The sequence below is a fragment of the Hemicordylus capensis genome, chromosome 4 (genome assembly GCF_027244095.1).
Source record: "Hemicordylus capensis ecotype Gifberg chromosome 4, rHemCap1.1.pri, whole genome shotgun sequence".
Taxonomy (NCBI): Eukaryota; Metazoa; Chordata; class Lepidosauria; order Squamata; family Cordylidae; genus Hemicordylus; species Hemicordylus capensis.
The window spans coordinates 175275722-175289209 of record NC_069660.1 but is presented as its reverse complement, the minus strand read 5'-3'; the positions used below and the strand labels follow the sequence as shown (position 1 = coordinate 175289209).

The 13488-nt window shown below is 45.0% G+C and overlaps 1 protein-coding gene across 7 annotated transcripts in view; it reads right to left on the bottom strand.

Moving 5' to 3' along the window:
* Positions 1-13488, bottom strand: part of CFAP61 (cilia and flagella associated protein 61) — a 230732-nt gene that overhangs the window by 216364 nt on the left and 880 nt on the right. For 6 of the 7 annotated variants that reach the window (XR_008306425.1, XM_053247244.1, XM_053247246.1 and 3 more), the window contains exons 2-4: positions 6289-6463; positions 6030-6180; positions 1360-1436 (exon numbers count right to left, since the gene is read on the bottom strand). Coding sequence is in view for 6 of the 7 variants with exons in the window: in XM_053247244.1 (XP_053103219.1) it covers positions 1360-1436; positions 6030-6180; positions 6289-6455 (395 nt within the window). In the remaining variant the exon portion in view is untranslated. Of the gene's footprint in view, positions 1-1359; positions 1437-6029; positions 6181-6288; positions 6464-12771; positions 12904-13488 lie in introns of those variants that run through there. The other variant, XM_053247241.1, reaches the window with a different exon arrangement.

The window sequence follows — 13488 nt, the reverse complement described above, 5'->3', positions numbered from 1 at the left end:
AGTGGATATGCCTTTCTGCTTGCAAAAGGCATCTTTGGATCCAATCCATAGTTTTGTTAGAAAAGGATCTTTGTAGATCCTTTATAGGATCTGTATAGATCAGTACTGATCTATAGTTCAGTACTGACTATAGGCAAGACCGGCCTTAGGGTGGGTGAGCTGGGCAGTTGCCCAGAGCGCCTACCTGTAACAGACACCGAGCTGAAGCTTGGTGACTTGCTGTTTGCAGTGAACTAGGGAGAAAGAGGGAAGAAGACTGAAGAAGGAGCAGCAGAAGGCCTGTGAGACTTCAGTGGGATCCCAGAACTGAAGCAGGAAAGCACTGGCAGCAAAGCAGCAAATTACTGAGAAGCTGCTTTTGGGTCCTTTACATATAATTGCTGGGAAAGCCAGGGAGCAGGCGAGCCTATTACACTACTAAGAGGCTGTTCGCACAAGCAGCCCTACCTGAGCACCAGGATTGGCACTGCCCTCCCAGGCAGCCTGGGAATTTTACCCGCCCGCCTACAGGGTAGAAGGGTGTGAATGCACCCTTTTACTCAGGTACAGAGTCTTGTGAATGCTCGGGCTACATGCAGCCCGACACAGAGCCAGGTGCCTAGAGCGCCCGACTCATGGTCCCTCAATGCATTGTGCTCGTCGTGCGGTGCATTCAGAGATATCTGGAGGCTGTAACACATTTTCTCAGCCTCTAGAATGCCGTGCAGCTTGCAAAAGCGCCAGTCATGCGGGCACATGAGCCATGTAGCCTGAGATCATGCCAAATTCTCTGGGGAGAAAGTAGGTGATATCCTGCCTTCCCCACTCCCCAGCGCTCTCAAAGGTCATTTGAATGACCTTTCAAAGCTCTCAAAGGTCATTTGAATGAAGTTTTGCAACCCTATGTAAAGCATAATTCGACTGATAAACTAACTATGGGGAGGTGCCAAAGGTTTTCCTCATCCAAGGTGCTATTTCTCCTAGGGCCAGCCCTGATTGGAGATTGATTCCCATATTTTGCTTTGACCTTGTTGTTTTAATTCAGGCTGACTATTTTTTTTTTTTTAAATCAATGGAGACTGAAATCAAACTAGTTAACCAGTCTGAATTCAAAACTAGTTAGCAAGGCAGCAAGAATCCTAAATTAAACGATTAACCACTGAATTCAAAATTTAAATCAGGTTAGCAAGAAAAGTCATCCTGATTTGAACAAATTCCCCTCCCCTCAAAGTGTTCTTTGTGGGGACTTGAGGATATTCAAAGGGAAGTAAGCATAAGTTAACTACATGCCTATGAGCTTTTTGATTTTAAAATTTCAGTATTTCAGTCAATGAGAATATCCAGAGATTTCACTATGCATACAGAGAAATATCAACTTACTTCATAATTTCTTTGGAACAGTCAGCTGCACATTCATTTCTTGCCATAAACAGATGCATAAATAGTGTGTTTAAAGGCTGTGAATAAAAGGTACAAAACAAAATTCAATACAGCACAGCTTCATATAATGAAGTAAAACTTAAATATTATAAAGCCTAGGCATTTGTTATGTAAAAGCTTTGTAACTACGTATCCTATTATATTTCCAAAGGACTAATTCATCAGATAAATTGACTTATTTCCATAGGTACCAGAATCAGATATGTGTATTACTTGAGCTAAGTCAGACAAAGAACTGCTACTACTACAAATATTTATATACCACTTTTCAACAAAAGTTCCCAAGTGGTTTACATAGATATAAACAAACAAAGAAAGAAACAAAGAAACAAACAAGAAGAAGCATAAGATAGATACCAGCGAGCGACAGACACTGGAGGGATGCTGTGCTGGGGTTAGGTAGGGCCAGTTGCTCCCCCCCCCTACTAAATAAAGAGAATCATCACTATTAAAAGGTGCCTTTTTGTTCAGTTGGCAGCTGCAAGCTAAAATTCCACAGGAGTTCCAATGTAGACACAGAGCTCCTGAAAATAGTGTACTGCTCACTTCAGCACTGGGGACAGCTCATACTCACACACAAAAACTGCTGGATAAGGGCTATGCTTAGAGTGGACATTAAACTGCAAACAAGCATGAGATGTTTGAATGTGATGTGCAAAGCAAGGGTGAAAATTCCCGGGGGAGAAGCAGCAGGAGGAAATCTAACCCTTCCTCACCCACATTCTTCTTCTGCATTCTTATCCACCCACCTACTGCCTCTTTTTCCCAAGTTTGGATTCTAGATGAGGTTTCCCAGTTTTGTCGAGAAAATGTGGCTGAAATGAGGAGTTGAAGGGAAAGATTATGCACATCCACAGTTTCTTCCTATAAATCCTCACCTTTGTCCCTGCATAATGGAGGAAAACTGAATATCTAGGTTGTCACTAAAATATTTAATTTAAGAATAGATTACCAAAACCTCAGGAAAGAAATGGGTGAACTCCCTCCTCCACCGCCCCTCTATATGGAACGTTACCCATTTCGTCCATTTTTTTCTGAGGTTTTGATTATCTATATTTAAATTCAAAAAGTTCATTTAAGGAAAAACGTGGCATTTACAGAGACAGGTTGATAGGGGAATTAAGGATGGTACTGTATTGGTCCTTGTTGCACCAAAACCTAAATTAATTTTATGAAGCAAGAAAAAGAATCCATAAACAATGTAAATACAATACAAACTGATTTCATTCACAGTTTTTCATATGTTTAAATTGTTCCAAATGCTAATAAATCTTTACACCAGTTCATATGTTCCACCGCATTAGAAGTATGGAACAGGAGCTCCATGCAAGAGGCTGCTTCAGAATTCAAAAAGATCAGTGCTGAGCAGCCAAACACATGTGGAGGGGAAGAGGTTGTTGCTGATCTCTCCTCCCTCTAAAAGTGTTGTTTGGTTACCAGAAATATGTCCCTCTCCCTCTCTGTGCCTATTTGACCACTCAGCAACAATCTCACTATACTCCAAAGCAGCCTCTTGCAGGGATGCAGCTTCTGTCCCATAATTCTAAAGCTATGGAACATATGAGCCAGTCTGAAGATTTATTAGCATTTGAAATAATTCCAACATATGACAAACTGTGAATGAAGTCAGTTTGTATTCATCTTCATATAAATTGTTTAATGCATATCTATCTATATACTTAATTCTCACTAGATGTGTGGAGATGCGTGGCAGAAATCACATGCATGACGGAACTCTCATGAGAGTTCTGCACACATGTGACGAGATGGCCTGGCAGCGGGCAAAGCCCCGCTGGCCTGAGGAGGCAGCCGGCCGGCAGACGAAGCCCCACCAGCCTGAGGAAGAGGACAGCTGGCGAGGAGGAGGGCGGCTGGTGGGCAAAGCCCTGCCAGCCTGAGGAGAAGGTCAGCCAGCGGGTGAAGGCCACTGTGAGGAGGAGGTGGGAGGCAGCGGTCGAACGGCCTGGCCCTGGCCTGCTGAGGGGAGGAGGAGGTGGCGGCGGGCCCTGGACTTGCTGCCAGGAGGAGGGTGGAGAAAGTAGAGGGGGGGCAGAGGCGGATGGTGGAGAAAGCTGGCCATGCCAGAGTGGGGGGTGGGAACGGCTGGGCCCAACTAGCTCACAGATGCTCTGTGCAGGGTCAGCTAATAAATATTATATTTCAATAATATTATATATTATAAATGTATAATGCTGTGAAACATGTGAGTTGCTATCTTAACACACTGTCTGTTCATAACTAAGTTAATGTACAGTCATAGAATATTCAAAGCAGTAGAAGGCCCTGCTCCATATGCCACTTCTGTCTGAAATGCAATTGCTTGTTATACAAGATAGAAACTTCTCAGTGGGGCACCCTCATTTTGGAACTCTCTCTTTCAGGAAACTCAATTACTAACTCCTTCCCTTTTAACCTTTCAGGGGGCTGAAAACCACCTTGTTTAGATGGACCTTCACCTGGATCAGTTTTTGTAGACCTGAACAACTGATTTTATCTGGATCCACTGGTGCATTTGTGTTGTTATCCTGCTCATTTAATGATTTTTTTGTGTTTTGATTGTATTTGTAAATGTAATTATTTGCAAAAAAAATTAATCTTATTTTAATTAATCAATCAATCAATTAATTGCATACAATCTGTGAGAGTGAGGCACAGAGCCTTCTCCTTGGTCAGGGATCACCTCCCTGACCTGCTTTCATTGACAAGTGAAAACTCCCTTGTTGAGGAAAGCCTTTTTTTCCTAAGGAGTGAGCATTAGTCTGTATTGCTGCTCTTTGCTTTTAGTGATATGAAGAGTTTAGTCATTTTGTGTCAGAATGGTATTTTCACTGTCATTTTTGTAAGTTATTTTATTGTATTGTGCTGTAATGTTTTTAAGCATTTTGTTTTATATTGCATGTTGCTTTGAGTACATTGTCAGAAAAATTGTTACAAAACATTATTTTAATATCTTACATTAAATATTCATATACTGAGTAAATAAACATATCCATCTATTGGATCCTGGGTCTTTGTTCTTTTCTCTTCTTTTTCAAATATATAAATAGCTGTTTCCATCACAGCAAGACTTTTTCCTGGAAGCAAAGCCCCACTTCTTCTTCTTGCATTTGAATGAATTTCCAGCTTCCAAAACAGGACAAGGACTAAAGCCTAGAGCCACTGTAGTAGTAAGGGGTGGGGTGGGGGAAATCACTCTGAGAATATTACCTCAGCATATGTTTTATACTGTTTTTATCGTGTTTTATGTATTTTAACCTGTGATTTTAATTTTGGGATTTGTATAATGCCTAGAGATTTACATATCAGGCGGTATAAAAATATGATTAATAATAATAATTTTCTACCCAGCCGAACTCAGCATTGTACCTGCTAGACAGATTTGAAAGCCTGCCTTCAAATGTGTAATAAGTGAAGCAGCCACATGTAAGTCAACCTCTGACTGTTCTGAATCCTGAAGGCCCCTCTCGTTCCCACCAAGACAAGCACAGAAAGCTAAAGCAGATTGCACAGCTGCTGGTCAGCTTTCTGTGTCTATTGTTTTATTTCTGGCTTATCTTATCTCTCCTAGCAACTATTTGCTTCTACTCCTTCCCACTACCAATCCCTAGGGGAAATTAGTTGCTTAAGGAGAGATAAGATAAGCACAGATAAAGAGCAGATGGAGAAAGATGACCAGCTGCTCTATTTTTATTTATTTATTTATTTATTTATTTGATTTATATACCGCCCTTCCAAAAATGGCTCAGGGCGGTTTACAATTAAAACAAACTTGTAAAACAATGAAAAGCTAAAACAAATTAAAAACAATAACACAACAATTAACAATTTAAAAACATTTAAAAACAAGAATTAAACATTGTCCCCAGACCCCAGCTCAAGAAGACACGTAGACTTAATATGGATGAAAAGGGCCACAACTTTATTAACTATTACACAGGCATGGCAGACTGGAACACCAGGTGATTAATCACCCTTAGAGAACAGTGCAGGCTAATAGAAGCAGGTCAGAACTCTGAAGTCCTACCCATCACCCTACTGGGCGATGTACCCACTATAACCCACTTCTGCCTCCAGCTTTCTCTACCTGTTAAGGGGGCCTTTGGAATTCTCAACAGTCAAGACACTGGCTTGCATACAGCTATTTTTTCTTGTGATTTATGCAACAGACAGGATCCAAGATGTAGTATGAAAGGAACTTCTTTTTAAACCTGCAGTTTTACACATTTTCCCCAGCTTGGGTAGAGAGGAAATAGGAAGCTGCTATATACTGAGTCACACCACTAGAACATCTGGCTCAGTATTGTCTATTCTGACTGGCAGTGACTCTCCATAGCTTTGGGCAGAAATTTTTCTCAGCCCTAGAGATGTCAGGGATTGAACCTGGGACCTTATTCTAGTCTAGATGCTAAGCAGATGCTCTACCACTGAGCTACAGACCTGTCCAATATGAGTTTACATCTATCTACGTTCAAGTCCGGTGACAAAGTACGGAGCACTTTCTCAGAAACCAAAGCCAACAGCACAGGCATTCTCTGGCATGATGTAGAGGTTAGAGTATCAAAAACCTTTCTGAATATTTTTTTCAAGGAAGAAAAAGGCTCCCTACTTACTGTACATCTGTTTTGAGCATAGTTTTCTTCCAAATACTCCTCCCAATGAGCCTGATCAACAATATCCCAGTTGGGGTAGTCCAGAAATACAGCATGGGCAACAGTTACATTCTTCTGATTTGTTAATGTCACGGCAAGATTGGCCTTTTCTCTGTAAGACATTAAGAAAAATAACTTTTGTAATGTAATGAAAATACCCAAAAAATATTCCAGGACTGACTTTAGATATACTTTAAATATTTGCAATGGTGTTACTTACAAAAGATAGATGACGTTGATTCTACCAAACAATGTTTCTGTAATAAAATTTATGCGACTGACAATATTAGGAATATCATAGGATTCTGTTCTTCTAGCACTGAATATGACAGAAGATGGTGCTTCAGATGATGCTGTTGCAGGTGATACAGGTGATAGTGAAGACATTGCATATCCTACAATAAGCACAGAAAGAGTATTCCCAACTCTACAAATGAACAACTTAGAGTAAAGGCATCATAGAGAATAACATCAATGTGTACAAACGTCAATTATTCTTGCAACTCGATACTTAACACATTCACCTAGAAATAAGTCTAGCTGATTAGAATTACATACTTCCACAAATTTAGGCTCAGCCTACAAGCCAGCCATTATGTGTGGTCACCACCAACCCCCTCTCTTCCATCAGACCCCTTTCTGACACAAGCAGATAGCTTAGGAGAGAAATGAGTCTTCTGTCATTTGCACTGAGATATGGAGACAGTAAGAAACAGTGGGAGTTCTCTCCTACTGCTCAGAAAAGATTCTTGCTGTTTCTTGCCCTCAAAAATGGCAGTGCAAATGAGACCTCTGGGGTGGAGATCTGTTCGGTGCCAATTGTCCTGCTCACCAGAGGGCTGGGGGCACTCGCCACTGGTGAGCTGGCAAGTAGATCTATAGATGCCTGACTATAAACACAGAATGATTCTATACCATTTTTAGGTGGGTAGTCATGTTACTCTGCTGCAGCAAAGAGTCTTGTGGCACAAACTTTCATGGACTACAAATTATAACAGTACATTGTATTTTACCTGAGGGATAGAAAACCAAATTGTAAACAGTGGAGTCAAATGGTCAGGAAACGCAGGAAGCCCAGTCTTTGACCACTCAATTTAAAGCTTCTTTAATGCTTATCTAAGCATGGCAACAAGTAACTCAGGTAGTGGAATGTTGATTCATATTTTGCATGCTCCTCTCATAAAAAATTTCTTGCATGTTGTAAACTAGCATAGTTTTGTAAGTGCATTTACTAATAAAAGAGAGACAAGGTTTCAAAAAACAAATCAGTTTCATTTCTTGATATATTTCCCTACATATTTTCCTAAGTAGGGAAAATATTAAAGGAAACGCAATTTGCAGGTATTGCTCACGGAAGAAAATGTGCTAAGTTTCATGAAATGTAGTGGCAACAAGATTTTCTCTCTGATGTGCTATTTTACTTCATGCAGGGATTTTCTTAAGAGAGCAACATTTTATAAAAGAAACCCTCCCCCATTTGCAGACTGAAGTAATAGTGTCCTGAATAGGGATGTGTATGAATATCGATCCGTGCACAGGTTCGAATATGAACTGGTTCATGGTTCTGCGAACTAGTTTGTGCTGGTTTGGCCCAATCACAAATTGGTTTGGTGGTTTGAGGGCAGTGTCAGGGGTGACGATGAGCACACCTTTAAAAGTGAGTAGAGCATGTCCTTACCTGTGTGCTACCCACTGCTCCATGCAGCTTCCAGCTGCTGTGGTGCTCCCCCCAAAAGCCTGTGCGGTGGCATAGCACTGGCACGCACATGGCCTCTGAGCAAGCACGGAAGTCATTTGCGTGATCAGCAGCACCATGCTGACCACAAAAATGGCTTCTGTGCATGCACAGATGCCTTATGTATACCGTGGCACCACAGCGGCAAGCAGGCTGCTGGGGGGAGTGTCACAGCAGCAGGAAGATGCATGGAGTGGTGGCACCTGCTCTATTCACTTTTAAAGGTGCCACACAGCATCACCCCTGGCGCCACCCTCGAACCGCCAAACTGGTTCGTGGTTGGGCCGAAATGGCACGAACCGGTTCACAGAACCACAAACTGGTTCATATTCGAACCTGAGGACAGACCGAGGTCCATGCACATCTCTAATCCTGAATTGTACTATATCATTATTGTATATTGTGTAGAATGGACTAAGCAGGATCTACACATGCAGCCAAATGAGGAGATATAAGGCAGCAATAGAATGGACTGTGCTACTTCCAAGTGCGGCTGAGATCACATTGTTAATACTCTTCTTAAAAAAAGAAGACACCATCTGCCCCCAGAGTGAGAGACTGCGTGCCTGCCTGTTTGCTTCTCCTGCTGCCCCCCTATTTATTATCTGCCCCCCAGGACTGGCTGCTGTGCTGAGGTGAGGCCCTGCGGGATTGGGGCCCGGGTGACTTGGCAGTTTCCTGGATTCCATCTGCCTAGAGCTGCCTGCTCAGGGCTATATAGGGTGCTGCCAGAGTCGGTGGGGTTGCCACCGAAGGCGTGACAGCAAGGGGACAGCAAGGGCGAGGGCCAGGTCTCCTGGCCCAGGTATTTGTATGTGGGGGGCATTTAATAGTGGGGCTTCTGTTTTAATTAGTCCTGGGTGAGATAGTTTTAGAATGTGTCTGGGCTTACCTGGAGATAGGGAGACAGGGGGCGTGTCCACTAACTGTGGGGCAGCCATTCCGGTGGTGGTGGGGAACAGAAGAAGTAACGTTGGCAGGTCAGCAGGCCGTTACAGGGGAAGAGGACTTGGAAATCTAATAGCCGTTTTCCCTTCCGGATGTCCTGCCAGCTCTTCGACCTTGGGGAGCAGTGCCAACCACCCTTGGAACCTCACCTTGCTCCTCTGTAATGCCAGGTCGGTCCAGAACAAATCAGAAACCATCCATGATTTGATTCTGGATGAAGGTGCCAACCTGGTATGTATTACAGAGACTTGGCTGGGGGAAGCTGGGGGCCCAGTGTGGTCCCAACTTCTTCCTCCAGGGTACTCTGTTGAGAAGCGGGCGAGGGACCGTGGGTGGGGATGTGGAGTGGCTGCGGTCTATAAGAATAACCTTTCCGTTACCAGGATCCCTGTCAGCGTGTCAGCCCATATTGAATGTGTGTACTTAAGTCTCGGGACCAGGGATAGACTGGGTCTTCTGTTGGTGTACCAATCACCCCACTGCTCAACAGAGTCCCTAACTGAGCCGACGGACTTAGTCTCAGACTTGGTGCTGGAGTCCCCCAGGCTTGTGGTGCTGGGGGACTTCATGTTCACTTTGGGACCAATTTATCCGGGGCGGCTCAGGAGTTCATAGTGGCCATGACGACTATGGGCCTATCTCAAGTGGTCTCAGGGCCGACGCACATTGCTGGCCACACACTTGATTTGGTCTTTCACTCTGATCAGGGTGGTGTTTCATGAGTGGGGAATCCTGTGATTTCCCCATTGTCATGGACGGACCACCATCTGGTTAAGGTTGGACTCACAATCACTTCCCACCTTCGCAGGGGCAAGGGACCTATTGGGATGGTCCGCCCAAGAAGGTTATTGGATCCAACAGGATTTCAAGAAGGTTTGGAGGGATTTAGTGTTGGCTCTGCCACTGATCCTGTTGATGCCCTGGTGGAGAATTGGAACAGCAAACTCAATGGAGTAGTATACATGATTGCTCCTAAGCATCCTCTCCGACCCGCTTCAAAATTGGCCCCTTGGTATACGGAAGAACTATACGGGCTGAAGCAGCGAGGTAGGCGACTGGAGCGTATGTGGAGAAAGACTTGGCTTGAATCTGACAGATTGCAACATAGAGCTCATTTGAAGACCTATGCTCTGGCGACACATGCGGCAAAGAAGCAATTCTTTTCTGCCCGTATTGCATCTGCAAGTTCATGTCCGGCGGAGTTGTTCAGGGCTGCGAGAGGGCTAGTATCAGCCTTGAATCAGAATCTGGAACCATCTATTACCCACTGTGATGTGTTTAATGAATTCTTTGTGGATAAAATCTCTTGTATTTGGGCCGACTCAGATGCCATCTCCACAACTACTTCAGTGTCTGATGTGGAGATGTCCAGTGACTCCTCTTGTGTGATTAGGTTGGGTCAGTTCCAATTTGTGACTTCTGAGGATGTGGACAAGTTGATTGGAACGGTGTGGCCTACCACCTGTTCTCTTGACCCTTGCCAAACATGGCTTATATTATCTGGCAGGGGGGTTGTCGTAGAAGGCGGGCAGAGATTATAAATGCTTCTCTGAGGGAAGGAAGGATGCCTCCTTGTCTTAAGGGGGCAATTATTAGATTGCTTCTGACAAAGCCTACCTTGGATCCCTCAGAGTTGAGCAACTACAGGCCTGTCTCCAACCTTCTGTGGCTGGGCAAGGTAATTGAGAGGGTGGTGGCCTCCCAGCTCCAGACAGTCTTGAGGAGACTGATTATCTTGACCCATTTCAAACAGGCTTTCAGGCTGGCTATGGGGTGGAGACTGCCTTGGTCGGCCTGATGGATGATCTCCACCTGGGAATTGACAGAGGAAGTGTGACTCTGTGGTCCTTTTGGACCTCTCGGAGGCTTTCGATACTATCGACCATAGTATCCTTCTGGAGCGACTGAGGGGGTTGGAAGTTGGAGGCACTGCTTTAGGGTGGTTCCGCTCCTACCTTTTGGGCAGGTTCCAGATGGTGTCCCTTGGAGACTGCTGTTCTTCAAAATCTGAACTTTTGTATGGTGTGCCTCAGGGCTCCATATTGTCTCCGATGTTATTTAACATCTACATGAAACCACTGGGAGAGATCATCAGGAGATTTGGCGCAGGGTGCTATCAGTATGCTGATGACACCCAAATCTATTTCTCCATGTCAGAATCATCAGGAGAGGGCATAACCTCCCTAAATGCCTGCCTGGAGTCAGTGATGGGCTGGATGAGGGATAACAAACTGAGACTGAATCCAGATAAGACAGAGGTACTCATTGTGTGGGGCTGGAACTCGGGAGATGATTTTGATCTGCCTGTTCTGGATGGGGTCACACTTCCCCAGAAGGAACAGGTATGCAGTCTAGGGGTGCTTCTGGATCCAAACCTCTCCCTGGTCTATCAGGTTGAGGCAGTGGCCAGAAGTGCCTTCTAACAGCTTCAGCTGATACGCCAGCTGCATCCATTTCTTGAGAAGAATGACCTCAGAACAGTGGTACATCTGCTGGTAACCTCCAGACTGGATTACTGCAATGCGCTCTATGTGGGGCTGCCCTTGTATGTAGTCCAGAAACTACAGTTGGTCCAGAATGCAGCAGCCGGGTTGGTCTCAGGGCAGAGGCGTATCTAGGGGAAATAGCGCCCAGAGCAAGCACTGAAAGTGCACCCCCTGTCCAAACATCTGACACCCAGCTTTCAGATAACTTTACCATAATATCAGCTCAAAAATACAAGTCAAGCTCGTTAATCTTTTAATATTTCAAAAATTATTTAGCAGTGGGCGTAGCCAGACCAAAAAATTCTGGAAAACTATGAATTTCAGTATGCTGGGGCTCATGAAATACCCAAATACTATGTGGAGGTGTACTTGGAAAACCAAACAGAAGTGCCTGTCTAATTCTCTACTATGCATTGTAGCATAGCTATTACATAAGTTTTTAAAATCAAATGGAGAATTTGACTTTTCCCAGATACTCTGGAACTAATTAAAGGATATGTAGAGTAAACTGTGTCTCTGCTTGGAATATATTCTAGTCTTTCAGAAAGACAGTTAAAATGAGAGAAATAAACTCCCAGTGGGCCTTAATACTAAGGATTTCACACTGATTCAAAGACAAACTCACCATTAATAGCCGTATTATTAAGACATCACATTTAACTCACTTATCACAAGAAGCAAAGTAAGAGCAAATGAATACAATCCTAGCTCATAGGCTTCAGCTCAGTATTCACAAGCCCTGATTCTCTGTACATAGTGACAAACTAAATACAGTGATGTGTGTGTGTGTGTGTGTGTGTGTGTATAAAACACCTGTAGCCCCTTTGGGGGGGCTTCCTAAAGGCCATGTGTGTGGGGGTCTGCAAAGGTTCCCCCTACCCCCACTGGCTTCTAGGGCCTCGCAGGGACCATTTGAGCATGTGCGGTGGCTGTTTTTAATAATAATTTTTTTAAAAAAAAAGACCGCTGAAAACAAAATGGTCGCCGCACATGCTCAAATGGCCTCTGCAAGGCCTGGCCTGGCCTAGGGCCTCACAGAGGCCATTTGAGCATGCACTGTGGCCATTTTGTTTTTGGCAGCCATTTTTTCAATTTTTCAATTTTTCAGAATGGCGCCCCCCTTCAAGTGGCACCCGGGGCACGTGCCCTGCCTGCCCCACCCTAGATACGGCCCTGTCTCTGGGTCATCTCAGAGAGTCCATATAACTCCTGTACTGCTACACTAGCTGCCGATATGTTTGTGGGCAAAACACAAGGTGTTGGTTATAACCCATAAAGCCCTAAACAGCTTGGGCCCTGGGTATTTAAGAGAACATCTTCTTCCTCATGAACCCTACCAGCCACTGAGATCATCTGGAGAGATCCATCTGCATTTGCCACCAGCTCGTCTGGTGGCCACTCAGGGAAGGGCCTTCTCCGTGGCTGCGCCGAGGCTTTGGAATGTGCTCCCTAGCAGGGGAGTGCACAGAACCGCGGAGCTGCGGTCCGGCACTGGGGTGGGGGGTTCCATTAAGGGCAGGGGGGCTTTACTTACCCCTCCTGCGCTTTCCACCTTTGGTGCCGTAATTATTGTAAAAATCCTGGCAGCAGGATCCCTCGCCGCCCGCTTCAATCGACGACGATGGCTCCTCCGTGGTAAAAAAAATCGGGCGGCAGGATACTTCCCTGCCGCCCCCTTGAAGACCCTGCTGCGGCCGCCCCCCTTGAAGCCCCCTGCCGCCCCCTTAAATCTCACCCCGGACCCGACCGCTCGCTCTCTAGAAGCGGGCGGGTGGCAGGGGAATGTCCTCCCTCCCCCTTCCCTGCCGTCTGCAAAAGTCTTTAGGAAGCCTTCTGCACGTGCGCGCGCAGAAGGCTTCCTAAAGACTTTTGCAGCCCGGCAGGGAAGGGGGCGGGAGGACATCCCCCTGCTGCCCGTTTCCCTGCCGGACTTGTAGATGCCTGATGATACAGAAACAAAGGAAAAAGATGTAAAGTGTTTCTTTTGGACTTCCCAGGGGCTCTTTCCTCCATTGAGGATGCAATCAAATGCGAAGGCCACAGTGGCACTGTGGGTGGGGCTGATGAGGTGCAGCAGGACTGAACAGCTGAGAGGTAGCGAAGGGTCTCTAGGCTTCCAAGAACATAGGAGGAGCCCTGTTGCTAAGGGTTCTGCATTCTGTTTCTGGGACCAGCCAGATGCTTCAAGAAGTCCACAACTAGTTCTCCCCCAGTCTTTATCCCCAGCATTTGGAATTGAGAGGTAGACTGC